The sequence below is a fragment of the Nycticebus coucang genome, chromosome 24 (assembly GCF_027406575.1).
Source record: "Nycticebus coucang isolate mNycCou1 chromosome 24, mNycCou1.pri, whole genome shotgun sequence".
Taxonomy (NCBI): domain Eukaryota; kingdom Metazoa; phylum Chordata; class Mammalia; order Primates; family Lorisidae; genus Nycticebus; species Nycticebus coucang.
The window spans coordinates 27012951-27040770 of record NC_069803.1 but is presented as its reverse complement, the minus strand read 5'-3'; the positions used below and the strand labels follow the sequence as shown (position 1 = coordinate 27040770).

Sequence of the window (27820 nt, the reverse complement as noted above, 5' to 3'; positions counted from 1 at the left end):
TAGCATATCTTCTACCAGAATATATTATTAAAGTGACAAGAAAGTAAATTGAAAGTTAATTTATAAAGAAATCTTAATGTGTGTATAATTTTGGACCCTGATATTCACTAGGATCTATGTATTCTGTCATTCTTTTTTGCCAAGCTAAATAGCTTTTCCCAGCCCATTCTCTTCCTAGCAGGAACAGCAATTCCTGCTTTTATAAGACAATAATGCATGAATGGGAACTTCCTTTTTAACACATAAACCAGTACTTTCCATTAACAAATTTCCTCTCATTCCTTGATATGTTAAAACTATGATCACTCACTTGATTTTGGTTCTTCTGAAGGTACATGCTTGCATGGACAGTTGTTCAATTAGGTGTTCCTACAGAAGGACATTTGCTGGAGGTTTTCTCATTGAGTCATTTTGTTCTACCTCCTCTGACAAATTTGACTGTAGTTGGGATACATGTATCATTTAAATAGGAACAAACTAATGCCAAGGACTGGGCCAGCAAATTCACAGCACTTGTCTATGGCAGACACTACAAAATAATGCCAGCATGCTTTTCTTGTGTCTGGATAGGTAACCTGGAAATCCTCAACACGGCATTGTAGACAATTTGCTACCAACTATAAGAAAACTTAAAATTCTTATTCTAGAACTTGCTCTTTAAGTCTCAGATATATCTTGTTTTTTGCCATTTAATTCATTCTCAAAAGAGCAACATATAACTGGGTTGAAGCAGTACTACCTTTCTGCTGAGTTAGTAATAAATCAATTTCTTACCTCCCAGAAAAGTCTTTTTATTATCAGTTTAAGGCCTCTAGGAGCCTGTTTGCAGCTCTGTAAGATGGAGATAATCAGCGGCTAGCTACTTAAGAAATGTTAAGGATTATTCTTAAATAAGAAAACCTATGATAACAGAAAATAAAAAGCAAAGTGATAGGATGAAAAATGTCAAAAGTGGCCAAATAAGGTGGACCATGCCTGTAATGCTAGCATTCTGGATGGCTGAGGCAAGAGAATTGCTTGAGCTCAAGAGTTTAAGACCAGCCTGAGCAAGAGTGAGACACTCCTCTTTATTAAAAATAGAAAAATTAAGCAGGGGTATGGTGTGTGCCTGTAGCCTCAGCTACTCCGGGGGCTGAGACAGCAAGATTGCTTGAGCCCAGGAGTTTGAGTTTGCTTGCAAGATCTGCAGCAGTGCTCACTGCTGTTGAGTTAACATTACTTTGAGGTCTTAGTACATTCGCTTCTTTTATGTGTTATACTTAAAGAAAAGCCCAACCCAACCAAAATTCCTAATAACAAATCATGGCACGCGTGTTCAATAGAAATAGGTACTTGAGATATAATACATTTAAGACATACTGAAGTGAAGCAAATTGCAAAATAACTGTATATATATATATAATTAAAGTAATTTGCACTAGAACTAAAGTAGAATTAGGGAGAACTTTTAGTAATCTCTTTTTGTATTATCTGAATGTTCTTTACAAAGAGTACATAGTATTTTTAATAACAATTTTAAAAGAAAATCAGATCAACTATATGAGACTAGACAGAATAAAAGAATTTTAATTGATTCATCATAGAATCACTGAACAAACTGGTTAAGAATTTTAAAAAACAATGCAGAAAATAGTACTAAAATATTTGCATAATTACACACATTTTAACACTTCCACATTCCTTTTGGAACCCAGGCCTTTAAAATTTGAAATCATGCTAACTTACAGCAAAAAGAATGCAGATGAACAAATTCTATAAAGAGTTATAACTGCATTACTTACCTAGAATCTTACTACCAGACAGTAGTTAAATGATCTTTTAGAATCAAAGGAATCTGAATAATTTTTTTTTGCTTTACCAAGTAAGCATGAAAGAATTATATTAGAAAAATGTGTACATATTTAGGTGTAGTTACATGTCATATTCCCTGGTGTACCAGCTTAGATATATTTACTAACCTTGGTTCGGTTACCATAAATTTCCAAAGACTTTTGCCAGATGTCTCAGAACAAGAAGGTGCATTATTTTAAACAAGCAAAATTTCAAAAATAAAACCAAATGAATTAGGAGCCATTTTGTTAATGACATCAATTCCCAGTACCAAGTTCCTAAAGAAGAACTATCAGTATTTTCACACAACAAAATTAATGGAATAGTGTAATTGCAAAGTATAATTTTAATTAAATTTGATAACAGGTATACATATGATTGATTTTCAAAAAGATTAAAACATTAAGCTATGAAATTCTGTTCTATTTAAGTGGACATGGGTTATCTTACTCATTCTGTGCCATCTTTTCTTGTTACAAATGAGAAACTCAAAATACTTTCTAATTACATTCAGACTGAGTTAAATTACAGAAGTGTCCATAAAGTGAGAATTTCATATATAGAATTCAGGAATTACCTTTAAACTTTGAGCATGGAAATTTTTTGCCTGGGTTTAAATTTAACTCTTTGCTTCTGATGTGGCATGAAATAATCCTGGTCTATAGGTATGCTTTATGAAAGACCAGATCAGAGCACATTTTCTCAGGACTTCTTGAGGCAATATGCTCCTGAGTGGTCACACACATTCAGTTCAAAATAGACCTATTTAAATTAAATAAAACAAAACATCCCCTCCCCCTTAAAGACCCTATCAAATTTCTTGTCAACACCTTTGAAAACACTTTGCTATGTCAATTCTCTTTAGTAGGAGTCAAGTAATTTTCCAGTTCTAGCTACAAAGTTTCATAACAAAGGAATCAGAATGCTAATTATTAATTAGTACATCACCTTGAAATTTTCTTCTTTGAATCCATAGATAATCTTTTAGCAAATTTCAACTCATAAGAAACAAAACTGGCAGTTTTGCATGCCTGTGTCTGAATCTCAGTATTGTATGACATTAAGGGAATTTTTGTACTTATCCACATAGTAACTATTTTATATTTGAAATCAACTTTAACTATTAAAATTGTATACCAGGAAATTAGGGGTATTGCAATAATTGGTTGCAAATAACTTGCCATCTGGTGTTGGGTCAGAGAATGCTATTTCATCAGTGCTGAGAAAACAGCCAAACATGAAACAATTCCTAAAAAAGAGGAAGACATGATTTAACAATGGAACCAATTGTTTTTGAGACAGAATCTCTGTTTGTCCCCTGGGCTAGAATTCAGTAGTCATAGCTCACTGCAACCTCAAACTTCTGGGCTCAAGCAGTCCTTTGCCATATCCTCCCAAATAGCTGAGAATATAAGCGTGCAGCACCACACCCAGTTCCTTACTATGATATTCTACTGGAACAGGCAGGTCCTTATTGCTGGTTTCATGTTTATACTGTGAACAATCTCTGCTGTATGTATTGAGTCCTGGGATGTGTGAGGCAGACAGCTGCCATTAACCAAGCATGTCAACTTTTTCCTCCCTAGACCACTGGACATAGCACCCATAGCTACCATGAATCCTCATTTTATTTTCATACCTGAGAGTATCTACCAGTCGTCTTGCAATGCGCTTTCTTCTCTTCAATTTGAAAACCCAGATTCTACTTATCCCACAGACTGCAGGTTCTGGTACATTTGAACATTGCCACGCCCTCAGACATTCTTTAGAGCTTGGGCCAGTTGGTTCAGACAGGACCCGAAAGGCCTGCAATGATAAACAGAAGCATCTTTAACACGACAGATTGAACTCACCATTCTGTTCCTTCTTTTTTTTTTTTGGAAACAGAGTCTCACTTTGTCACCCTCCATAGACTGCCATGGCATGATAGCGCACAGCAACCTCCAATTCTTGGGCTCAAGTGATCCTCCTGCTGCAGCCTCCCAAGTAGCTGAGACTACAGGCACCAGCCACAACACCCGGCTATTTTTAGAGACAGGGTCTCACTCTTGCTCAGCCTGGTCTCGAACCTGTGAGCTCAGGGCAATCCACCTGCCTTGGCCTCCCAGGGTGCTAGGATTACAGGCATGAGCCACCTCACCTGACCTAGCTCATGGTTCTTTTCAAAAAAAATTTTTCCTTATGCAAAATTCAAGTACCTACAATTAATTTTATATCTTGACCAAATTAAAAATGCTTTTATATTTCTTAAATTCTAATCCAATTATAGTCACCATATGCTTTAAAAAAAAAATCTATAGTTGAGATTTTCCCACGTTCCAGTGCATTCCATACCCATTATAAAACCTACCTCTTTAACATTAAAGCTCCCCCCTACTTTTTTTTTTGTTTTGCAGTTTTGGCCGAGGCTGGGCTTGACCCCACCACCCCTGGAGAATATGGGGCCGGCACCCTACTCCTTGAGCCACAGGTGCTGCCCTAAAAAACCTTTCTTTTAATAAAAGACATAAACGTCTCCCTCTGTCTCTATCCTAAAATTTATACATATGATAACCTAATAAACTAATAACACCAAAGAAGGTTTATATATATTAACCATGAAATTAGGTAGGTCTATAAATTCTTTTTTCTTGAGACAAAGGCTCACTTTTGCCCTGGTAGAGTACCATGGTGTCTATCATACCTCACAGCAACTTCAAATTCTTGGGCTCAAGTGATCCTCTTGCCTCAGCCTCTCAAGTAGCTGGGACTACAGGCACCTGCTTACCACGATACCTGGCTAGTTTTTTTATTTTTAGTAAAGGTGGGGTCTCGTTCTTGCTCAGGCTCCTCTGGAACTCTGGAGCTCAAGCAATCCAGCCACCTAGCCACCTTAGCTTCCCAAAGTGCTAGGATTACAGGCATGAGCCCTTGTGCCTGATAGGTATTTAAAGTTGTTTTTTTTTTTTGAAACAGTCTCACTATGTCACCCTCAGTAGAATGCCGTAGCATCACGACTCAAAGCAACCTCAAACTCTTGGGCTTAAGTGATTCTCTTGCCTCAGCCTCCCAAGTAGCTGGGACTATAGGCACGGTATTACCTCTACTTTTTAATGAACTTTTTTTTTTTTTAAATAGAGTCTCCCTCTGTTGCCCAGGATCGAATGGAGTGGCAAAATCATAGCTTACTGCAACCTCAAACTCTTGGGCTTAAGCGAGCCTCCTGCATAGCTGGGACTGTAGGCATGTGCCACTATACCCCGCTAATTCAAAATTTTTTGTACTGATGTCCTCTCAGCATATTGCCAAAGCTGGTTTTGAATTCCTGGTCTCAAGCAATCCTCCCAACTCCCAAAGTTGGGATTGCAGGCATGAGCCACTATGCCTGGCCTATTATACCTGTTCTGATAGGTATGTATCTAATTTTTAACTATCATCAAGAAAACTTTGCTTCTGAACTGAGAGTGGGTAGAAGAGAAGACATCTGAGTTAAATGGCTACACTTGCCTATTACCACTACATAAACAGTCTATTTCTTAAGATCAAAGAAGGAACACTTGCCTATTACCACTACATGGACAGTCTATTTCTTTAAGATCAAAGAAGGAAAAGACCTTGTAAATGGATACAGAACATAAAGATATAAACTATAAACTAAAAAACATAAAATGGCAAGGGGGAATAAAAGTACAGAGCTTATATAGGCGATAAAGTTAAGTTGTTAAAAGCTTAAGATAGACTAGTATAAACTATAGTATGTTTTATGTAAGCCAACAATAGCTACAAAGCAAAAACTTTGCATTAGATAATGTGAAAAATAAAGAGAGGCATCAAACCATACCACTACAGAAAATCATCAAACTGGCTTGGAGCCTGTAGCTCAGTGAGTAGGGCACTGGCCACATACACTGAAAGTGGTGTGTTCAAGCCTGGCCTGGGCCTGCTAAATAACAATGACAACTGCAACAAAAAAATAGCCAGGCGTTGGGGTGGGTGCCTGTAGTCCCAACTACTTGGGAGGCTGAGGCAAGAGAATCGCTTAAGCCCAAGAGTTTGAGGTTGCTGTGAGCTGTGATGCCACGGTACTCTACCCAGGGTGACATAAGTGAGACTTTGTCTCAAAAAGAAAATCATCAGACCACAAATGAAGAGAGAGAGGAATTAAATGAACAAAGAGTCTACAAAACCAACAACAAAAAAAGCAACAGTAAATCCTTACCTATCAATAATTACTTTAAATGTAAATTAACTAAATTTGCCAATTAAAAGACAGTGGCTGAATGAATAAAACAAAAAAAATCCAACTATATGTGATAAAGACTCATTTTGCCTTTAAGGACACACAGAGAGTGAAAGTGAATGTGTAGAGAGAGATACTCCAGAGGTATATACATTTATATCAGACAAAATGGATTTTAAGTCAAAAACTATCACAAGAGACAAAGAAGTCATATGACGATAAAGGGATCAATTCATCAAGAGGGTAAAACAATTATAAATAAATATGTACCCCAAACTGGAGCACCTAAATATACAAAGGAAATATTAACAGATCTGAAGGGAAGAAATAGCAACAACAATAATAAACAATCTAAAATTCTTATGGAACTCCAAATAGCTAAACCAAACTAAAACAAAACAAAACAAAAGACTCCAAATAGCCAAACCAAACTAAAGCAAAACAAAATAACAAAAACCCAAAACAAAAAACAAAAGCTAGAGGTATCATATTTCCAGATCTCAAAAATACACCATAGAGGTACAGTAATCAAACAGAAAGAATAATTCGAGGCATGTGCAACTTTAATTGATCTTTAACAAATATGCCAAGAACAAACAAAGGGGAATGAAGCCTCTAGATGATAAAGGGTGCTAGGAAAAATGGACACCCACATTCTGAAGTATGAAATTAGACCCTATTTCACACCAAATGGAAAAATTAACACAAAATGAATTAAAGACTTAAGACCTAAAAGTGTAAACTACTAGGAAAAAACATTAGCACTCTTGACATCAGTGTGGACAATTTTTGATTTTTTGGATATGACCACAAAAGCACAGGCAATAAAAGCAAAAATAGACAAATAGCCTACATCAAACTATAAAGCTTCTACCTAGCAAGGAAACAACAGTAAAGACAAAAAAACTTACCAAATGAGAGAAATTTGGAAACCACACATGAGGAATAAGGAACTCAAACAAACTCAATAGCAAGAAAACAACCCAATTAAAAAGTAAGAAAAGAACCTGAAATTGAAATCAGTATGTTGAAGAAACAGCTATACTCCTGTGTATACTGCAGCATAATAGTTAAGACATTAGTCAACCTAAGTATTTATCAATAGATGAAGAAAATGTGGTATCACATGGAATATTATTCAGCCTTAAAAAGGAAATCCTTGAGCAGCGCCTGTGGCTCAAAGGAGTAGGGCACTGGCCCCATATACTGGAGGTGGTGGGTTCAAACCCAGCTCCGGCCAAAAACTGCAAAAAAAAAAAAAAAAAAAAAAAAAAGGAAATCCTCTCATTTGCAACAATATGGATGAACCTGGAGAATATTATGCTAAGTGAAATCAGCCAGGAAAACAAAAACAAAAAACAAATACAGCATGATCTCACCTACATGTGGAATCTAAAAAAGTTGAACTCATAGAAGCAGACGGCAGAATGGTGGTTGTTGGAAGGTGGGTGATGGGGGGAAATGGGGAAATGTTGGTAAAAGTGTACAAAGTCTCAGACAGGATGAATTAAGTTCTGGAGATATATTGTACAGCATGGTAACTATAGCTAATATATATTTGAAAACTGCCAAGACAGTAGCTCTTAAATGCTCTCATCACAAAATAATTGGTCAATATGTGAGGTAATGGACATTAGCTTGATATAATCATTTTACAATGTATATATATATAAAAAACATCTCCTGTGGCTCAGTGAGTAGGGCGCCGGCCCCATATGCCAAGGGTGGCGGGTTCAAACCCAGCCCTGGCCAAACTGCAACAAAAAATAGCCGGGCGTTGTGGCGGGCGCCTGTAGTCCCGGCTGCTTGGGAGGCTGAGGCAAGAGAATCGTGTAAGCCCAAGAGTTGCTGTGAGCTGTGTGACGTCATGGCACTCTACCTGAAGGTGGTACAGTGAGACACTGTCTCTACAAAGAAAAACATCTCCTAATACACTGTAAATATACACTATTTTCATTTGTCAGAAATATCTTAAAGCTAAGGGAGGAAAAGATAAGGAAAAGGTCAAATCCATCACTCTTACTGCCAATAATACAAATACAAAGCATTTCTCCCCAACTGCTAATAATACTTGGGGAGATCATAATGTTTTCTGTAACATTGCTAATTAGTACCTAAACAAGATTCTCATTAAGAGATAATAAATATTTTGTCATACATAAATAATAACCTTTACTAAGTTACATGTTTAATAACTTGGGTCTACAGGTTTGCTTGTTTAAAATCACTATATTTTATAGCTCAGGTATAGAATAAGACTGGCTTATTTATCCTGCTTATGTAAGTAAGACAAAATGTCCAAATATTAACACAAATAAGTGACTTCAATTATCCATATGGTCAAGGATATTTGAGCAGGAAAAAAGTAATTAATGGTAGCATTATTAAAACTCCTAATTTTTCTCTTTATTCTGGTCACAAATTATACCGATAATTTAAAAGACACACACCATACCTGTTTGATGGGCTCTGCAATTAAACACCCAACTACTCTCTTTTCATCAGATATAAAGAGGAAAGTTTTGGTTTTGTTTGGACATCTAGAAACTACTTGCTGAAAGCCCAATTCACTATCAACAAGTTCTTGGACATCTTCTACCTAAAAGATGTTAAAATCAAAAGAGAAATTTGTTTTAAAAAATACAATAGAAACTATATACATTTTTTTTTTCTTTTTTGCAGTTTTTGGCTGGGGCTGAGTTTGAACCCACCACCTCCAGCATATGGGGCTGGCGCCCTACTCTGTTGAGCCACAGGTGCCACCCCAGAAACTATATACATTTTTATACACAAAACATACAATTACTACAGTTTTACCCTGTTTTACTTCTATCCCCTAAATATACACACACACCCCCGAAATTATTTCACTATAAATACATGTATCTAGTACTTTGTAAATACGATTTTAAAACCTATTTTAAAGATAAAGAAAAAAAAAAACAAACATTTTCACCAAAATGAAATGCAGACACTTGGGAGGGCTAAGAAGAAGTGACGAAACAGATTTGTTTTCACTTTATTTGTTGTTTGAGGGGTAAACATCCAACTCAAGTAATATAGGCAACTGTCAACATAAGAGAAAGACTCTAGGGCCATTAGTTTCTCAACATTGAAAAGCTTAGTGAAAGATGAATGCAAAAGATAAAGTGGTACAGTAGTTTTTTCTTAAATCTCCAGCTGACACACCTTGGTCTTATAATTCTAAATGTAGTTATGTAGAAATTACACGGACCCAAGTGTTAGCAAAGGCAGTACAAACTTTAACAAAGGTTGATTTCTTAGGAGTGTGAGAACAAGGATTAAAAAATAATGTTCCGTACCTTTCTGACAGCATAACTTGGATCCTGTGGCAGGACCAACACGATTTTCCCATCCCAAAACTCTGCTACTACTCGCTCTTTCTTCCATCCCTGCCAAAGGGAAAATAAAAAGGGTCACAATTTAATTTGTGAAGAGGAAAACAACAGTAAGTAATTTGGTGGGGAGAAGACAAGCTAAATGTGAAAGATATAACAAAGGATAAAATTCAACTAAAAGTAATGTGAGACGGAAAACAAAAGATGACTAAACAAAATGCCCATCTGTCTTCAATGGGCTGATACCTTACTCGAGGACACATATATGATTTGTTAAAAAACAAAGTAGAATAAAAGCCCTTCATAGAAACAGAAATACTAAATTATTAGGGGTGGGCAGGTGGACAAGTAGTAGTAGGATAAGGAGAACTCCAAGGAAAGGCTTAGTCCTTAGACTTCCGACCTCTGTGCTTGGCAAAACTGTGGACGGACCAGCTCACTGTCTTAACTCACCACTTTATTTTTTGGGGGGTGGGTAGGGCAAGGAGGTGATGAATATATTAGGTACTTGTTAACTTACCACTTTAATCCCAATTCAAAGTATTTTAACATGTGGACCCAGTATTTAATTGAAAGATATTGAAGTACTACGGTATTTGACAAGGGTTTTAGAAGGCTTGGTAAGATTTCAATGAACACAATGGCAAGAGTGGTCACTCCAGGCTACAGTAACTAACAGAATAAGCAAAGGTACAGAGAATGGCAAAAAGTCTGGAGTGACTGACAGAACGACTGGAAGAAATGAGACTGAAATATTTGGAATAAATTTAATAAGATCTATATGAAGAGAACTATAAAACTTTCCTGAAGGTATAAAAGACATGAACCAAGAGACGTATACGTTATGTTCCTAAACTGGAAGATTTGCTATGAAAAATGGATTTTTATTTATTTATATTTTTTACCCTGGAAATCATGGCAAAAATTTCCATGGAACATGGTATCAGTATGATGATAATTTCAATCAAAATTTCAATAGGTCTTTTATTTCAAGGGAATTTAATGATAGGTTCATTTTACAGTTCATGTAGAAGAGGAATTGTGCAGAAAAAGTCGAGACATTTTTTAAGAAAAAGATAAAAAAGGATTTACCTGACTAGGTAGATATACAGAGTATGAAGCTACTTTTAAGATATTAGCACCAGCACAGAAACAGACTGAAGGTGCAGAATGGTGTCCACTAACAGCCTCATTTATATGCGGGAATATAGTATATATTACAGGTGACACTGCCAGTCAGCACGGAACATAGATAGTCTAACAGTAATGCTGGGACACTTGGTATCCCTTTAGGAAAAACAAAGTTAAGATCTAATTCTAATACTACATCTTGAAACATTTCCAATGGGTTAAAGATATAAATATAAAATTTATGGCTATAAAAATATTTTTAAAATATAGGCGAAACTTTTTATTAATTTTGAGATTGAGAATGATGTTCTTATCACCCAGAGGTTACAAATTAGCTAATTAAAATTTTAATTTTCGGTGGCAATACACACCATAAAAAGTTAAAAAAATCAAGTAATGGCATTTGTATATTCAGAAAATATACGACATACAGATGATTGCAGGATGTCTGTCAAGAGGGGAATAGGGTACCTGAATGGGGTGGGGAGAAACAATTTTCACTGGATATACTTTTGCACTGTATAAATTTTGAACCATGTGACAGTATTACTGTATCAAAAACATAAATTTAAACTAAAGAAAAAGGGGGGCAGTGCCTGTGGCTCAAGGAGTAGGGCGCCAGCCCCATATACTGAGGGTGGCAGGTTCAAACCCAGCGCCGGCCAAAAATTACAAAAAAAAAAAAAGAAAGAAAAGAAAAAGGGACTGTGAGAATAATATATTTGTAACATAGGAATAATGTACAATATATGTATGGGTTCACACACCTAGTATGTTCCCATAAATTAAAGAAAGCGACTCAATAAGGTATAGACAGGCTTCATTAGAAGAATTTGGTTTGGGCGGTGCCTGTGGCTCTGTGAGTAGGGCGCTGGCCCCATATCCCAAGGGTGGCGCGTTCGAACCCAGCCCCAGCCAAACTGCAACAAAAAAATAGCCAGGTGTAGTGGCGGGCACCTGTAGTCCCAGCTACTCGGGAGGCTGAGGCAAGAGAATCGTCTAGGGCCAAGAGCTAGAGGTTGCTGTGAGCTGTGACACCTTTGTCTATCAAGGATGACAAAGTAAGACTCTGTCTCTTAAAAAAAAAAAAAAAAAAGAATTTGGTTTGTTCCAGAAGCCAGATCTTAGAGCTTAAGGGAGAATGCATCATGTGATAAGGTGGGCAGGGGCCAGATAATGAAGGACTCATTTGGCCACAGTAAGGAGTCTGGGTTTTATTCCTAGTACAATGGGAAGCTGTCAAATTTGAAGCAGAAAATGTCAGAATTTTATTTATATCTTAGAACTCCTTGGCTGATGTACACAGAATACACACATTCTTTTTTTTTTTTTTTTTGGCCGGGGCTAGGTTTGAACCTGCCACCTCCGGCATATGGGACCGGTGCCCTACTCCTTGAGCCACAGGCGCCGCCCCACACATTCTTTTATATAAAGGGTGGACAGAAAGTTCGCATGCAATTTAAACAGTAAACTAATGTAAATTGCACATGAACTTTATGTCCACACTGTGTATTTCTTTCTTTCTTTTTTTTTTTTTTGAGACAGTTTCACTGTGTCGCCCTGGGTAGAGTGCTGTGGCATCACAGCTCACAGCAACCTCAAACTCTTGGGCTTAAGCGATTCTTTTGCCTCAGCCTTCAAAGTAGCTGGGACTATAGGCATCCACCACAACACCCAGCTATTTTTTGGTTGCAGTTTTCATTGTTGATTAGCAGGCCCAGGATGGGTTTGAACCTGCCACCCTAGGTGTTTATGGCTGGAGCCCTGCCCACTGAGCTATGGTCACCGCCTACACTGTATATTTCACATGCACTTTAAGGAGCACCTAACTGGTGGCAGGAGCTTTTTCTTTCTAAAGGTATGTAGAATTGCTAGGTGAGGTGGCTCATGCCCGTAATCCTAGCACTCTGGGAGGCTGAGATGGGTGGATTTCCTGAGCTCAGGAGTTTTGAGACTAGCCTGAGCAAGAGTAAGACTCCTGTCTCTACTAAAAATAGAAAAACTAGTTGGGCATTGTAGCGGGCGCCTGAAGTCCCAGCTACATGGGAGGCTGAGGCAAGCGGATCACTTGAGCCCAGAGTTTGAGGGTGCCATGAGCTATATGAAGTCAGGGCATTCTACCTTTGGTGACAGAGTGAGACTCGATCTCAGGAAAAAAAAAAAAAAGTATATAGAATCATACTAGATTTATATTTTCTGGTAGCATAATGGGAGCCTCGTAAGAAAGTTGGTTTAATAAATCAGGTTAAAATTCTGTAAAGGCATGAACTCAACAATAAAAAGAGGAAAAAAGAAATTTAATTTAGTGGCAGGTACAATCATAAAGGTAAGACAATGATAGGCTGTGTTTGAACTCAAATGGTACTTTGAGTCCATTTGAGTGGAACCTCTCCCAGAAAAAGCTTGGAAAAGTCAAAGAAAGGCTGTTTTTCTCGAGCTATCTAAAAAGAAGGGATGGGCTATGCCTATGGCTCAGTGGGCAGGATGCCAGCCCCGTATACAGAGGGTGGCAGGTTCAAACCCAGCCCCAGCCAAACTGAAAAAAAAAAAAAAAAAAAAAATAGCCGGGCGTTGTGGCAGGCGCCTCTAGTCCCAGCTACTCAGGAGGCTGAGGCAAGAGAATCACCTAAGCCCAGGAACTGGAGGTTGCTGTGAGCTGTGACACCACGGCACTCTACTGTGGGCGATAAAGTGAAACTGTCTTAAAAAAATAAATAAACAGGCTCGGTGCTTGTGGCTCAAGCAGCTAAGGTGCCAGCTACATACACCTGAGCTGGTGGGTTTGAATCCAGCCTGGGCCCGCCAAACAACAATGATGGCTGCAAACAAAAATAGCCAGGCGTTATAGCGGGTGCCTGTAGTCCCAGCTACTTGGGAGGCAGAGGCAAGAGAATTGCTTGAGCCCAGGAGTTGGAGGTTGCTATGAGCTGTGATCCCATGGCACTCTACCCAGGGCGACAACTTGAGGCTCTGTCTCAAAATAAATAAATAAATAAAATAAACAAAATAAAAAGAGATGTCGGTTGCCAGAGGGTATCTCTCCAAGTCTTTGCGTTTTAGGTCTCACCATTCAGCTCTGCTCAGAATGCAGTATATTTATTTAACAGTTACTTTTATATTAGTATAGTAAGTTTGAAACAACATCATTAGAAGTGTCAGTCTCAAATTTTAAGCTTAAGAAAACTTAAGACAAAGAAATATTTAAGGATACAAAGATCTTTCAATACTTAATAAAAAATGAACGAATTAAAAAGACTTCCTTCTGACTTACCACATACTTGATTCCTTCCAGAAATCTGTGGTGATGCTGGACATGCTGCATTTCATCCTCAGGGCTGGAAGCAGTATATATCATGCTACAAGATTTACACATAGTAGCCCCAAAACGTTTCTGACCTGCATCCTGTAATGGGGGCGGGGGGGGGGGGGATTAATCTGAACATATCACAAATAGCTCTAAATCATGTTCATGTAACTATTCACTCAAATTTCTCCTTATTTTTGCAGAAGTGAAAGACTAAACATAAGTCTGGCTACTACTGTACCCTTCTCTTCCTTCTCCCCTCTAAAACAAGGCCAAAGAGAAAAGACCTAAAAATGCTATCAATTAAAGCCAGAGACTTGTTTCTTTGAAAGGACAGTAAAAGAAAATGAAACTAAGATTCTTCACTGGGCGGCACCTGTGGCTCAAGGAGTAGGGCGCCGGTCCCATATGCCGGAGGTGGTGGGTTCAAACCCAGCCCCGGCCAAAAAAAAAAAAAAAAAAAAAAAGATTCTTCACTAAACCCATAGTTCTAAGAAGAAATAAGATTAAATTATAAAATTATAGGTAGGATGAACAATTTATGAAGAGCTTAAATCAAAGACCTAAAGTAATCTTGATATTTCAAACAGGAAGGGCAAAAATTCCAGGACCTCTATATAAACTATACAGTATTTTCTCCTTAAGCATTTAGAAATATTAAATTCTTTATTTTTAAAGATTATTAAAATTCCTTGACTCCAGAGCTAATAAAAAATAAACACACAATAAAAGTTCATGAAAAGCACAGTTTATGAATATAGGGAAGTCAGGAATATTCAATGGAACAATCTGCAGGTATTGTCTAATATGAGGCTTGACAAACTTTTTCTGTAAAAGGTTGGACAGTAAATTATTTAGGTTTTATAGGACATATATGTATTGTCACATACTCTTCTCTTTTTCAAACCTTTCAAACTAAAACCACTTTTAGCTGACAGGCCATGGATCAGGTTTGGCCCATGGCCATTGTATGTTAAACCCAGGTCTAACCTAGTATAGCTATTCCCATTAAGTCTTCTGTTGATCAATAATTTTCTTTACTTGAAGGCAACTGATTCATCAGCATCCTATTAAAATACTAGGATCACCCAATACCATCAGTTCCAAAAGTCTACTAACTAGCTTCATATGCTGTCAGTACAATAAAACTGGCAGTTACAAAACTCAGAATATCAATAAACCTTAGTTAACTATGCTAAGTTAATATGTCTGACTTTATGCTCTTTATGGGACAGCCATAACAGGAAGAGCTTTGCTTTAAATTTACTCACAATGATGAGCTGGTCTTTTGATTCTTTATTTGTATCTCTGGTATTTGTACTTTTCTGGGTACTGGCATGTTTCAAGAAGTTAGTACATACAACGGATCCCACAGAAGACTGATCTTCAGCTAGAGATCTTGAAATAGAAAGTTGTTAAGTATCACATAATAATTTTAAAATGTTTGAGAAATTACAATGAAAAGAAAACATGTATGTAATGTTTACAGAACATCTTGTTATTTTTAAATGCTTTCTTATGAAGTAGTAGGGACAGGAATAATGAGAAACCTAAGGCCCACTTAGAAAAGATCAGTGATTTAATCAAAGTGAAGTAACTAGTAACTGCTAAGTCTTAAGACTCAACCTGGTCTTCTGACTCCAATCAAAGGGACTACCAGATGCACATATATAGAACAACTTTAGAAGTTGACTTCAACCTTAATAAAAGTTTGTTTTTTTTTTTGCTTTATCAAATATTAGAACAATATTTACCTGTGTTAAGTACAAAGAAATTCCTGGAGTACTACAGCAAATAAGTAGACCTTAATAATAAATCTCACAGATCCACAGGAAATCAGAATCACCAGCATATTATGATCTAACAACTTTTTACTTGGGCTATGAGGCTAATAAATTCACCTTTCCTTGTACAGAAAGCAGCACCCTACTAATAGATTGTGGGGACTGACTTATAGAGGTTGCAAACTAGAGCCCATTAGGTCAAATCCAGCCATCAGCTATGTGCTGGGTGCCCCACATGGTGTTTGAAACTTTGGATTAGTTATCAATATTTTAAATCCTAGCTTTAACTTAAAAATGTGTATTTCCAACATTATAAGAGACACTATAAGATCACTTTCTCTACTCCTTCAGAGAATCAGCTTGAAACAGCACATGCTCTTTTAAATGGGGCATGCTGTCCTCCAAATGACCCTTGTCTCCACCCAGCCTACCGGTTCTGGAGGCATGGAGTTTTTTGTTTTTTTTTTTTTGAGACAGAGTTCCATTATGGCCCTTGGTAGAGTGCCGTGGCATCACAGCTCACAGCACAGCAACCCCAAACTCTTGGGCTTAAGCGATTCTCTTACGTCAGCCTCTCAAGTAGCTGGGGCTACAGGCACCTGCCACAATACCTGGCTATTTTTTTTGTTGTAATTGTCATTGTTTAGCAGGCCCAGGCTGGGTTCAAACCCACCAGCTTCGGTGTATGTGACCAGTACCCTAACTACTGAGCTACAGGCACTGAGCTGAGGCATGGAGTTTCTAACACTTATTTTATAATAAAAGGACCTGGTTTTCTGGGAGCGAAAGGCGTAAAAGTCCTTAGAGAATAGAAGTAAATAGGCAAGGAAAAAATCCAAGCACCTAAAGAAGTTAAGACAGTAGGAAAAAAACCTTGACAAGTAGAAAAAAACTATCCAATGCTTTAAGCTAAGTCAAACTGTCTTGCTACCAGAAAAAGTGGCTCTCAAAATGACTTGACAAACTTATACTAAGAAATGTATTTCACATCATGACTAGTATGTGGTGAAAACACATAGATAACTAAAGCTGAAGTCTCACTAAATACACTTGCTCTGTGAGATGCACTATCCACTAAAAAACTATGGATATGACCACTCCTAAGTTAGCTTGACAAATTATTATATTAACAGGCTGCTACCTGCAGTATGAAAAACATTAGTCTAGGTCACTGGCCCTTTCCGCTTTATGCAGCTTTTCTAAGTAATTCAGCTATCCCTGACCCTGCATGAGTGACAGTAATCCCATTACTTTCATCTTAACAATTGTAACTCTTTCTTATACTTTATTTAAATGCTTGTCCTCTTTGATAGCAGGGCCACATGTTATTTATCTTCACATCTCTAGAACTCAATGTATCAGTATAGTTCAATAATACACAATAGATGCTCTCTACATGGCTGTCAAATGAATAAAAAAAAGAGAAATAAATGTGAGACTATGCACCTGGAGAATCTATCATTTACCTGAAGTAAAAGTAACTGATTTAATAATAAGAAATTTCTGATAGCTGATGTCTTGAATTCTACAAAAGAGCAATTTCACACAAAAAGTAGTATCCCAATATCTCTTTATGCTAGATTAAATTAATATATATATACACACACAAAGTATATATTAATTACACAGCTAATTGTGTTAGGCTTCTGCTATGGTTTAAATGTGTCACCCAAAGTTCATGTGTGGAAACTTAATTCCCAATTCAACTGTATTGGGAGGTGGGACCTAATGGGAGGTGTTTAGCTTGTGAGGATTTAATCCTCATGAATGGATTAATGTCAATTATTAAAGGCCTTGAAGCTGCAAGCAAGTTCTCTTCTCTTGTGTGTGCATTCTCTTTGCCCTTCTGCCATGGGATGAGGCAGAAAGAAGGCCCTCACCAGATGTGGCTGCTTGGTTTTAGACTTACCAGCCTCCAGAACTGTAAATCAAACAAAATTGCTGTCCATTACAGATTACCTATTCTGTGGTATTCTATGCTAGCAACACAAAACAAACTCAGCTTCCATCTTAATAATAAGTCATGAAAGAAACACAGGTAAGAAAAGGGAAAGTTGAGAAAAACTAGAATTATGGCCTTTGAAGAGAAAAAGTTTGCTCACCCAACCTAATCACTGAGGCAATTTAAGGTGAGATACTCAAGTAAGAGAATGTAGCCAGTAAGTTCATTCCTACTATCTCACTTTATTTACCATCAAATGGGAGAGAAAAATCAAAGCTGCACAGGCATATGTTCAGACCAAGAGAAACCTCTTTTTCAGAACTCTGCCACCTACCATGCTCTCTACTCATCCATACCTCCCCCCATAGCAAGTCTTTAACTTTGAACAGGACAGTGGTAGCTTCAGCTAGAATTATGATAACATTAAGCTGCAGTAAGTTACTTACTACTCTGGCCAGTTTCCTTATCTATGAAGTACAGTAACAATGGTACCCACATCATAAGGTTGTAAATGATCATTACATTTTAACTATTATTACGTGTTTTTTTTTTTTTATTATTAAATATATTTTCACTCAGGAAAGAAAATATACCCTACTGGGTTTTTGTTTCAGAAAGGAATTCTAATCCTAGCCCTAGCATCTAATAGCTATGCAATCATGGCTAAATCACTAACTCTTTCCTAGGCTAAAATAAAATTAATAATAGGATCCACCTTCTGAGTTGTTATAAGGATCAAGTTGGTAGCAGACAGCAAATGACTCATTATGTGCCAAGTAATAAATAATACTATTAGCTATTATTATCATTCAAGACTATAAAAATCTTTTTATCTCAACTTTTTTTTTTTAATTTGAGACAGAGTCTCACTATGTTGCCCTTGGTAGAGTACCTTGGCGTCACAGCTCACAGCAACCTCAAACTACTGGGCTTACGTGACTCCCTTGCCTCAGCCTCTCAAGTAGCTGGGATTACAGGAGCCTGTCACAAAGCCCAGCTATTTTTGTTATTGTTGTTGTTGCAGTTGTCATTGTTGTTTAGCTGGCCTGGGCCAGGTTCAAACCCGTCAGCTGGGGGGTGCCAGCATACCCACTGAGCTATAGGTGCCAGCCTCATCTCTCAACTCTTAAGTTTTTTTTTTTGTTGTTGAGACAGAGCCTCAAGCTGTCGCCCTGGGTAGAGTGCAGTGGCATCACAGCTCACAGCAACCTCCAACTCCTGGGCTTAAGCAATTCTCTTGCCTCAGTCTCCCAAGTAGCTGGGCCTACAGGCACCCATCACAACGCCCGGCTATTTTTTGGTTATAATTGTCATTGTTGTTTGGCAGGCCCAGGCTGGATTCGAACCTGCCAGCTCTGGTGTATGTGGCTGGCGCCTTAGCCACTTGAGCTACAGGTGCCAAGCCAACTCCTAAGTTTTTATACAGTTTCAATGAAAGGCCCTGATTTCGTCTCTTATTCTCAATGTTATTCTCCTATTTTCCTTAGTAGGGAAGAAAAAAAAATTTCCTAAATTAAATTAGCATTAAAAAAACAAAATACCCAGAGGACCTATCTTACCCATAATCCTTGGACTTTAAAACAAAAACAATTCTTACTTTTTTGTATTGACTGAAGACACATTGAAGATGGGATAGATGATGGACTCAGGAGAAACTGGGAGAGAGAAAAATGGAAGTAATTTGTATTACCATATAAAATCAAAGCTTTAATATCAGAAGATTGTAATGGTTAATAAGATTAAAATACATTACTCAAATTTAAGACTTACCAGTAATCAAGACACTATAATATTGGCAAAAGAATAAATAGATCAATGGAGTGAAATTGAGCCCAAGAATATAGCTATACAAAGTCAACTGATTTTTGATAAAATGTCGAAGGTAATTCTGTGTAGAAAGGTTGAGTCTTCAACAAATGGTGTTGGAACAATTACATGTCCACATATAAAAAACTATACATACATCTTCTGAAAAATTAACTCAAAATGGATCACAGATCTAAATGTAACGCAAATTATAAAACGTCTAGAAAAAATATTAGAGAAAAACCTGCATAAATGTGAGTTTGTTGGCAAATTTTTAGGTACAACACCACAAGCACAATATGTGAAAGAACTCTTATGGTACATCCACAGTTCAGCAATAAATGGAAATTACCTCTGATATACACAACAGCATGAATGCATTTTTAAATGCATTACTAAGAAAGCAGCCAGATCAAAAAAGCTATATATTGAATCATTTCATTTGTGTAAAGCTTTTGCCTGAAAGGGTAAGACTATAGGAAAAGAAAACAGATTGATTAATGGTTGCCAGGAGGTTTGAGGAGGGTGAGCAGTTGACTACAAAAGGGTAGGCGTAAGGGTAATTTAGGAAGAAGGTATTTATGCATTTGACAAAACCCACAGAACTATGTATCACAAAGAGTGAATGTCAATGTATGTCAAAAGAAAAAAAAATCTATATTAAGCAGAATAGTGAAGGATGCTAAGATAGAATCCAGACTGCAACAAATGAATTGAACTGTAATAGCATATTATGCTAAAGGAAGAGGGAAAGGGGAAAGAGAAACTGACCCAAGTAACTTTAGCAAATGGTATTTTGAATAGAAATTATGAGGCTAAAGACATACTATACTTAAACATTATAATCTAATAGGTAAATTTTTTCTCACAGGTGTATGAATGAACAATTTCGAAGGCTGGTGCAGTGGCTCACACCTGTAATCCTAACACTCTGGGAGGCCGAGGCAGGTAGACTGCTTAGGCTCAAGAGTTTGAGACCAGCCTAAGTAGAGTGAGACACCAACTCTAAAACTAGCTGGGCATTGTGACAGGTACTTGGGAGCCTGAGGCAAGAGGATCACTCGAGCCAAGTGTTTGAGGTTGCTATGACACCACCACACTCTATGGAGGGCAACAAAGTGAGAAACTGTCTCAAAAGAAATTATAATAAAATAAAATAAAAACAAAACCAAAGCAAGCAAGAGTCTGATTTGGAATAGGTAAGTTACTTAAGTCTATTTCCTCATCTGTAAGTGGAAATAACAGAATCTATTTCCTAGGGTAGTTGATAGAATTAAATGATAAATTGCAGTTATTAAGTAATAAACTTCAATTATTTATATACTTTCATGACTTTTGCCATATCCTTGGACCACCTGTGTTATTTTTATTTACTAAATATTTTTTCTTTAAATTGATTTAGACAATGTACTGAAAAAACTTAAAAGAAAAATTAACAGTTGTAAATAGAAGCCATCTTGGTCATACATTCTATTATATCAGGATCAGTACTTTGAAGTTTTAACCTAAGATCTCTGTCCCTGCTTTTCAAAATATACTGCGCTTGCTTTACCACAGAAAAGTCACAGAGAAAAACAAAGATATTAAAAAAACTCCTAGAAATTGTTTATGAATTATGAACATGACAAATATCATGCATAATTACAAACAGCCAAAGTCACGTGAGTTTTCACTTACTTGTCTTGTTCTCACCAAGGGAATCCTCTAAAGAAAAAATACACTTATTTTTATCAACTTCATATTCCCTTGAAGAAACTACTCCACCTGATGAATCCTGAAAATGATGAACAGGTTTTTCATTGTTTTTTTTCCAAAAGGAAATCTATAATCCTTATTTGATTTCTATTTGGTGAATGAATCCCAATAGATCTGTTTCTAAGACAAAATATTTAGTTTATTATGAATACATTTTATGTGATTTTAAATCACTTTTCAGTCTATTTTTAGGAAAATTTCCTGTATTCATTAAATGTATATCTCCTTTTAAAAACCAGAGTATACATACTGTAATTTGTCACCCTTTCAAAAATATGTTCTATATCCTGATAAAGACGCCAGAATGAAGATACAGACCATCACTTCCATTATAATTAAATGAAGAAGAAAAATTAGGAAAAACAGCAAAAATTTCCCCAGCAGCCACCAAACTGGAAAAACAACTTTTTGTCATAAACTTTAAAAGCAAGCAGCCAAAGAAAGAACAACATTCTGGAGTCACTGGAGAGGCTTCACCTACAAAGGTCCCCACTTTTTGAATAGGAAAGTAGGAAAAGCAAAGTAGGAAAAATCCTGACAAATTCTCCTGACAAAACCACTAACTTTAGAATTACTAGTGAATACACAGCATGGAGAAAAAAGAAAAAAAACAAAACAAGAAACACTTTTTAAAGTAGACCTTCTATTCAAGACCATAATATATCAGCAGGGGTTTGGGGGGTGGGGGAATGGCATCAGTTTGCCATTTGTCAGGGCTCTAGAATGAGTTGGGAAAAAGGTATCCTTTAGCCTGGGCAGCAGAGTGAGACTGTCTCAAAAAATAAAAAAATAAAAAATAAAAAATCCAGAAAAAGGTAGCAATAAATTAGCATGTAAGTATTAGGCAAACAATAAAAGAATGAAAAAAGAAAAAACCACGACTAGTCTAAATTGAGTTATGCCATTAACTATAAAATAAACATAAAGGACTTTGTACAAAAAATAATGTAAAATACCTTATAACTTTTTACATTGCATTGAAATGGTAACATTTAAGGGCGGCGCCTGTGGCTCAGTGAGTAGGGCACCAGCCCCATATACCATGAGTGGCAGGTTCAAACCTGGCCCAGGCCAAATGGCAACAAAAAAAACAGCCAGGCGTTGTGGTAGGCGCCTGCAATCTCAACTACTCAGGAGGCTGAGGCAAGAGAATCACCTAAGCCCAGGAGTTGGAGGTTGCTGTGAGTTGTGATGCCATAGCACTCTACCCAAGGGGATAAAGTGAGACTCTGTCTCTTTTAAAAAAAAAAAAAAGAAGAAGAAGAAAGAAAAGAAATGGTAACATTTAAAACATGGTGGATTACTTTTTTTTTTTTTACTTTTTTTACTGTGGCCAGTACCCAAATTTAAAATTACATGTGGCTCATATCAGATAGCACTAGTCTAGGTTAGCTGTGTTAAATAAGAGCAAGACCAAAAGGCACATAGAATGGGAACTGTGAAAACATAGTATATAAAACAAAACCTCAGCTATACATCTACAGTAATCATCGCTAAATGGTGGGATTACAGAAGATACTTTCTATATATAGTTTCTATATTTTCCAAAATTTCTAGAATAATCTACCACTTTAAATAATAGGCTGAAACAAAAATATGACATGCTTACTTCTTGAATTTTATTATTTCTATTTTCTAAAATAAAAATCACTGACTACCAAATAAAGGTTATTAAATTTCTCTGGATGGGCCTTAGTTTACCCATCAGGGAATTTAATGAAATTTAATGCCAACAAAATGTCAGGAAGCTTCCTTGAGCCAAAAAAGAGAGAAACATCTCATCTTTCCATCCTATCTTTAAATTTGTTATAGTGACTAAATGCTATACTCCCTGGCCTTATAAATGCAAACCTCCAGACTGTAAGGAAAATCAAATTTTATTTAACTATGTTATACATGTTATTTATACTGATATACAGCCAACAGTTTTTAAAGAGATATATTTAGCTTTCTTTACCTGTATTAACTTGTCTTCCTTTTTGCTTTTTTCACCCAGTAGCTCAATGTTCAATTTCCTTTCCAGGAATAAGCACTTTGGCATTTGCTTTGTCTCTAAAGGTTTTCTTTCACTGACAGTTTCTACATCAGAATCTTCAGTTATTACTGATTTATTCTTTTGGTTGAGTCCCAGTGACTCATTTTCCAGAGAACATTTTTTAACAGAGGATTTTTTTCTACTAATAAAAAATGCAGCTCCACCCTGGAGTGTAACCTGTGGTTTTGTTTTTTGGCTTAGAACTCGTGGAACGTTAGGGTTGTTTTTAGCTGAATAACAATTATTCTCTTTCTCCATAATTGGCTTATAGGTCACTCGATTTTGCTGAGAACTTTTAGAAGTCCTTGATACAGGCTTGATATGCTTATAACTTGGTTGACACTTAGCAGTTAAATTCTTCTGTGGTTTTTTATTGCTCTTCTTGAAGTAAACTGGTTTTCTCTTAATTTTTCCTGTCACACTGGGAAAAGATTTATCTTCATTATTAGTTTTTAGATAAGTGGATCTATACTCTTTTATCACCTTTCTCTCCAAGGGATTGAGGTACGACTTATTTTTGTTGTAAAAAGTTACAGCAGACACAGCAGATTTAAATGGCGAACCTTGTCTTGCAGATGGCAACCCATTTTTTTTAGCTGTTTTGAGTGGACTTAAGGTGAAATGGCCTTGTTGAGAGCAATGTACATTTTCTTCATTTTCATCAGCACTTTGACAAATGTACTTTTTATTAGTTGATAGAAACAGATTTTCAGTGAAGTGCAAAATTACTTTCTTTGATGGAATATCTGACAACAGGCTATGAAAAGAAAAACAGTCCATTGATAAGTTCATTATTTTGCTTCAAAATTTATGTAAATCACCAATAAACTCTACCTATAGGTCATATTTAAAAAAAAACAAAACACAAAACACATCCTAGCCAGGCATTGTGGTGGGTGCCTGTAAGTCCCAGCTACTCAGGAAGCTGAGGCAAGAGAATCCTTAAGCCTACAGAGAGCAACAAAGTAAGACTCAAGTCTCAAAAAAATCCTTCCCTAACCATATATACGTTGTTTATTACTTTAAAAGTAAAATTCTCAAATTATGCCTCTATCAAACAAAACATTCAAATATCGTTTCAAAGTAAGATTCCTAAGAATGTTTGTGAAAACACTGTATACAAAGAAACTCTGATATACCTGTATGGGTATATGTGTATGTTTTAAAACCTATTTCTATATCTTGGCCACCTACAATTACAGCCCACACATTTTGCTGAACTGGCTATGAGAAGTTGCCTATAGTGATTAATTCTCTGTAATAAACTGACAAATTGCCCCATCTCTGAATAGATACTTTAGACAAGCATCTACTGCATGCAAAACACCATGTAAAATATTATAAAAGAGACTAGAAAAGACAAAAATAATCAAATATTTGCTATACTTCCCTCTGCCTAGAAAACAGCATTTTGATTCCCTCCAAAAGTACTAAATCATTCATCTTAAAACTTACTGTATTTTCAGACTAGAGTTAGAATATAGAGTATTACAATAGCCATAAGAAGCAGGCTAATGGAAGAATGAAAATTTTAGAAAATAGAAAAACAAGACAGGAAGGTGGCTTTTTCTTTTTTTAAGAGTTTCTATTCATAGGATGAGACTCACGTGTCACTGGTCAAAGAATGCTTTCTCTTCCTTGGTGTAAAAGATGCCATCTTCTTAATTCCTAAAAGCAGTAGAGCAATTATAATAACCACATTCATCAAAAGGGTATAAAAATCACTGTATCAAAATACCTTAAATGTCTGAAAAATTTTGACAAGGTGATGTGCCCCATAGAGACTCAAAAAAGGAATATTTTAAAAAGCAAATTACTGGGCGGCGCCTGTGGCTCAGTGGGTAGGGCGCCGGCCCCATATACCGAGGGTGGCGGTTCCAACCCGGTCTCCGCCAAACTGCAACAAAAAAATAGCCGGGCGTTGTGGCGGGCGCCTGTAGTCCCAGCTACTCGGGAGGCTGAGGCAGGAGAATCGCCTAAGCCCAGGAGTTGGAGGTTGCTGTGAGCTGTGACGCCAGAGCACTCCACCAAGAGCGACAAAGTGAGACTCTGTCTCTAAAAAGAAAAAAAAAGGCAAATTACTTTAATAAAGATTTAAACCATTAGTTTTTTAAAAAGGAAACACTACACCAAGGCCAATAGCCTGGGAGTGGCGGCTCACACCTGTAATCCTAGCACTCTGGGAGGCCAAAGAGAGGATCCCTTGAGCTCAGGAGTTCTAGACCAGCCTGAGGAAAAGCAAGATCGCGGTCTCTACTAAAAACAGAAAAATTAGCCGGGTGTTGTGGGGGGCGACTGTAGTCCCTGCCACTCAGGAGGCTGAGGCCGGAGGATCGCTTGTACCCACGAGTCTGAGGTTGCTGTGAGCTGGGCTGAGGCCACAGCACTAGCCCGGGCGACAGAGCAAGGCTGTCACAAACAAACCCACAGACAGAAAAATCACAGGAGGGATCCTATCTGAGTTTCAACCTGGAAAATTATCCTACCAACTACGAAAGGGGAACCAGCCTTTACCTTAATTCAGGGCGGCGGTCCCCCTCAGTCAACCTGATCAGTTCACGCCCTGCACAGCTCTCCTCCCGCCTCCCACTCTAGATGCTCCTGCTCCCTCGTCCCCCCGGCACCCCGTACTCCTTCCACGTCTTGTCAGCAGACGGTACGTTCTCATTAAAGGCAGAGAGCGTTTGTAACTTTTCATCAGAGCCCAGCAAAAAAATGGGCGAAGCATAAACCTCTCCCGTTTTACCGAGGAGCCGGAGTAGGCCGTTTGCTTCCTTATTTGTAAACACTGACGCAGGAAGGCTGCTGAGAACAAATTCCAGAACGCAGGTTAACTCTGCAGCGGGAACTTGCTCAATAAAAGCTCATTCCCTTCCCCCTGGCCCTTGGATCAGGCATTTTCCTCACAAAAAAAACTGCACAAGCGTGATTTCAAAGCTAAGCGAACAAACAGGCCAGGCTATCTGGGAATTAACAGCGAGCCGCGGTGAACCGGCTGAGCGGGGAAAGGTAGCAGAGAAAAGCGTCCCAAATGCTGAACTCTGTCAGGGCGAAAAGACGAGAAAACGCCGGCGTCGGGAAGGCGGAAACCCGGGCAGGCGAGTGCGGAGCGTCGGCGGTGGCTCGCCAAGCCCGCTGCAAAAGCTCCTTTCGGTCGACTTTCATCCCATGTTCCACAGGGTCTCCGCTTCTCTTAGAGACCCAACCCTGCGCTTCGACCTTCCCCGGCGTTTACCTGCACCGCAGGCGCGAGCGACTTCTCCTCAGCCGCGCCAGGCGCTCTGAGAAGCGTATTCAAATTCTTGCGCGCCAAGAGAGGTGGAAGCCGCTGCGTTCCGATTCGCCGCTGCTCAGCGCTTCCCGCGGCTGGCTCGGGGATTGGTGACTCACTAGCTCTTGCCCCGCCCACCGCCGAGACGCTACAGCCGCAATTCTCCCGCCCTTGGGAGGCGAAAACCTCTCCTCTCAGGGAAACCACGCCTCGCACAATATCTTGCAGCCCAGCTGGGCTCCGTTCCCGCAGCCTTGTCTAGATGCATTCTGGGCGCTGTAGTTTTTAATTCTGGGGTCACCTGGTGCAGGAAGTTTTTAGGAAGCATCCTCTCCAAGATTTTCGAGGCACTTGCTTTTCGCATTTGAAGCTTGATCCTTAGTGTCCCTTTTTTGTATTAGTAACTTTGGGTTTCTATTTCACTACTTTATTTTTCAAGTTAAACTAAAAAAATTCAATCGGGGTGCATCTTTACTTCGGGGCTAGGCATACTTAGAGGCTTTGCATGCTTTGTTTCTTTCACTCGTCGCTACCATCTACGTGATACATGTATTAATAGAGAAGAAAAATGAGAGTCTCAAACAATTACTGTTTACAGGACACAGCTAGTTCTTGCTTTGTAAGGCCAGAAGGTTCCTCAAGCACTCATTGTTATTATCTTTATGTCAGCAGCTCCTGGTAGTCTCTGGAGAATTTTTAGTTGTAAATGATTTTAGTGAACTGGTGCGCTCAACTTCCGAGATGTTGGTGAGGATGAAGTTAAGGATGCCCACCTAAAAGGAAGAGGCTGAGGCCCAAAATACAATTTAGAGCTTACTCGAGCCAAAAAAAAAACAAACGTGTGGAGAAGGCCTGGAATCGGGCTGATAGAAAATTGTCAGAAATTCTCATTGGCTTACTAAAGTAACCTTGATTAATGATTGGCTACACATTGTTAATCTATAGGAATGGGTTACAGTGTCCTGCGAAGCATTATTAGATCAATTTTTATGGGATAGTGGACAATTCTGAGAGCTCAAGGAGAGGACGTAGGCCAGTGATTGTTGTTTCATTTTAACTTCTCCCTGGGCCTGAAATGTAAAGGACTCGCATTCCTCAGATAAAAGGTCTTTTTTCATGAGAAATAATCAAAGTTAAGTGCTATGAGAGTTTGATGGCTATCTTCCAAACCCTTTACTCCTATTAATTTATTTAACCCTAGAAAAATAACCTGTGAGTTAGCTGCGCATTACCTTCATTTCACAGAAGAAGAAACTAAAGCCCCGAGGGCTTAATTAAGGCGCCAGGGACCTCCATCTTCTTTCAGCCTGCAAATCATCTACGCCGCTCCTCATTAAGGCCCTTTGCCTCGCCAGGATTAAAGATGGCGCCGGTGTGCCGGCGT

At 37.9% G+C, this 27820-nt stretch overlaps 1 protein-coding gene across 1 annotated transcript; it reads right to left on the bottom strand.

The window, feature by feature from the left end:
- Positions 1 to 1517: 1517 nt before the first annotated feature.
- On the bottom strand, positions 1518 to 27776 carry ESCO2 (establishment of sister chromatid cohesion N-acetyltransferase 2). Its single transcript, XM_053578768.1, has 12 exons — positions 27669 to 27776; positions 26401 to 27223; positions 24773 to 24833; positions 23088 to 23922; positions 21053 to 21149; positions 19167 to 19224; positions 15115 to 15241; positions 13811 to 13942; positions 9373 to 9462; positions 8505 to 8648; positions 3470 to 3636; positions 1518 to 3079 (listed from the first exon to the last, which is right to left on the bottom strand). Exons 3-12 carry the CDS (start codon positions 24820 to 24822, stop codon positions 2947 to 2949), a joined length of 1833 nt encoding a protein of 610 aa, XP_053434743.1. The 5' UTR covers positions 24823 to 24833; positions 26401 to 27223; positions 27669 to 27776; the 3' UTR covers positions 1518 to 2946.
- Between the last annotated feature and the right edge of the window lie 44 nt (positions 27777 to 27820).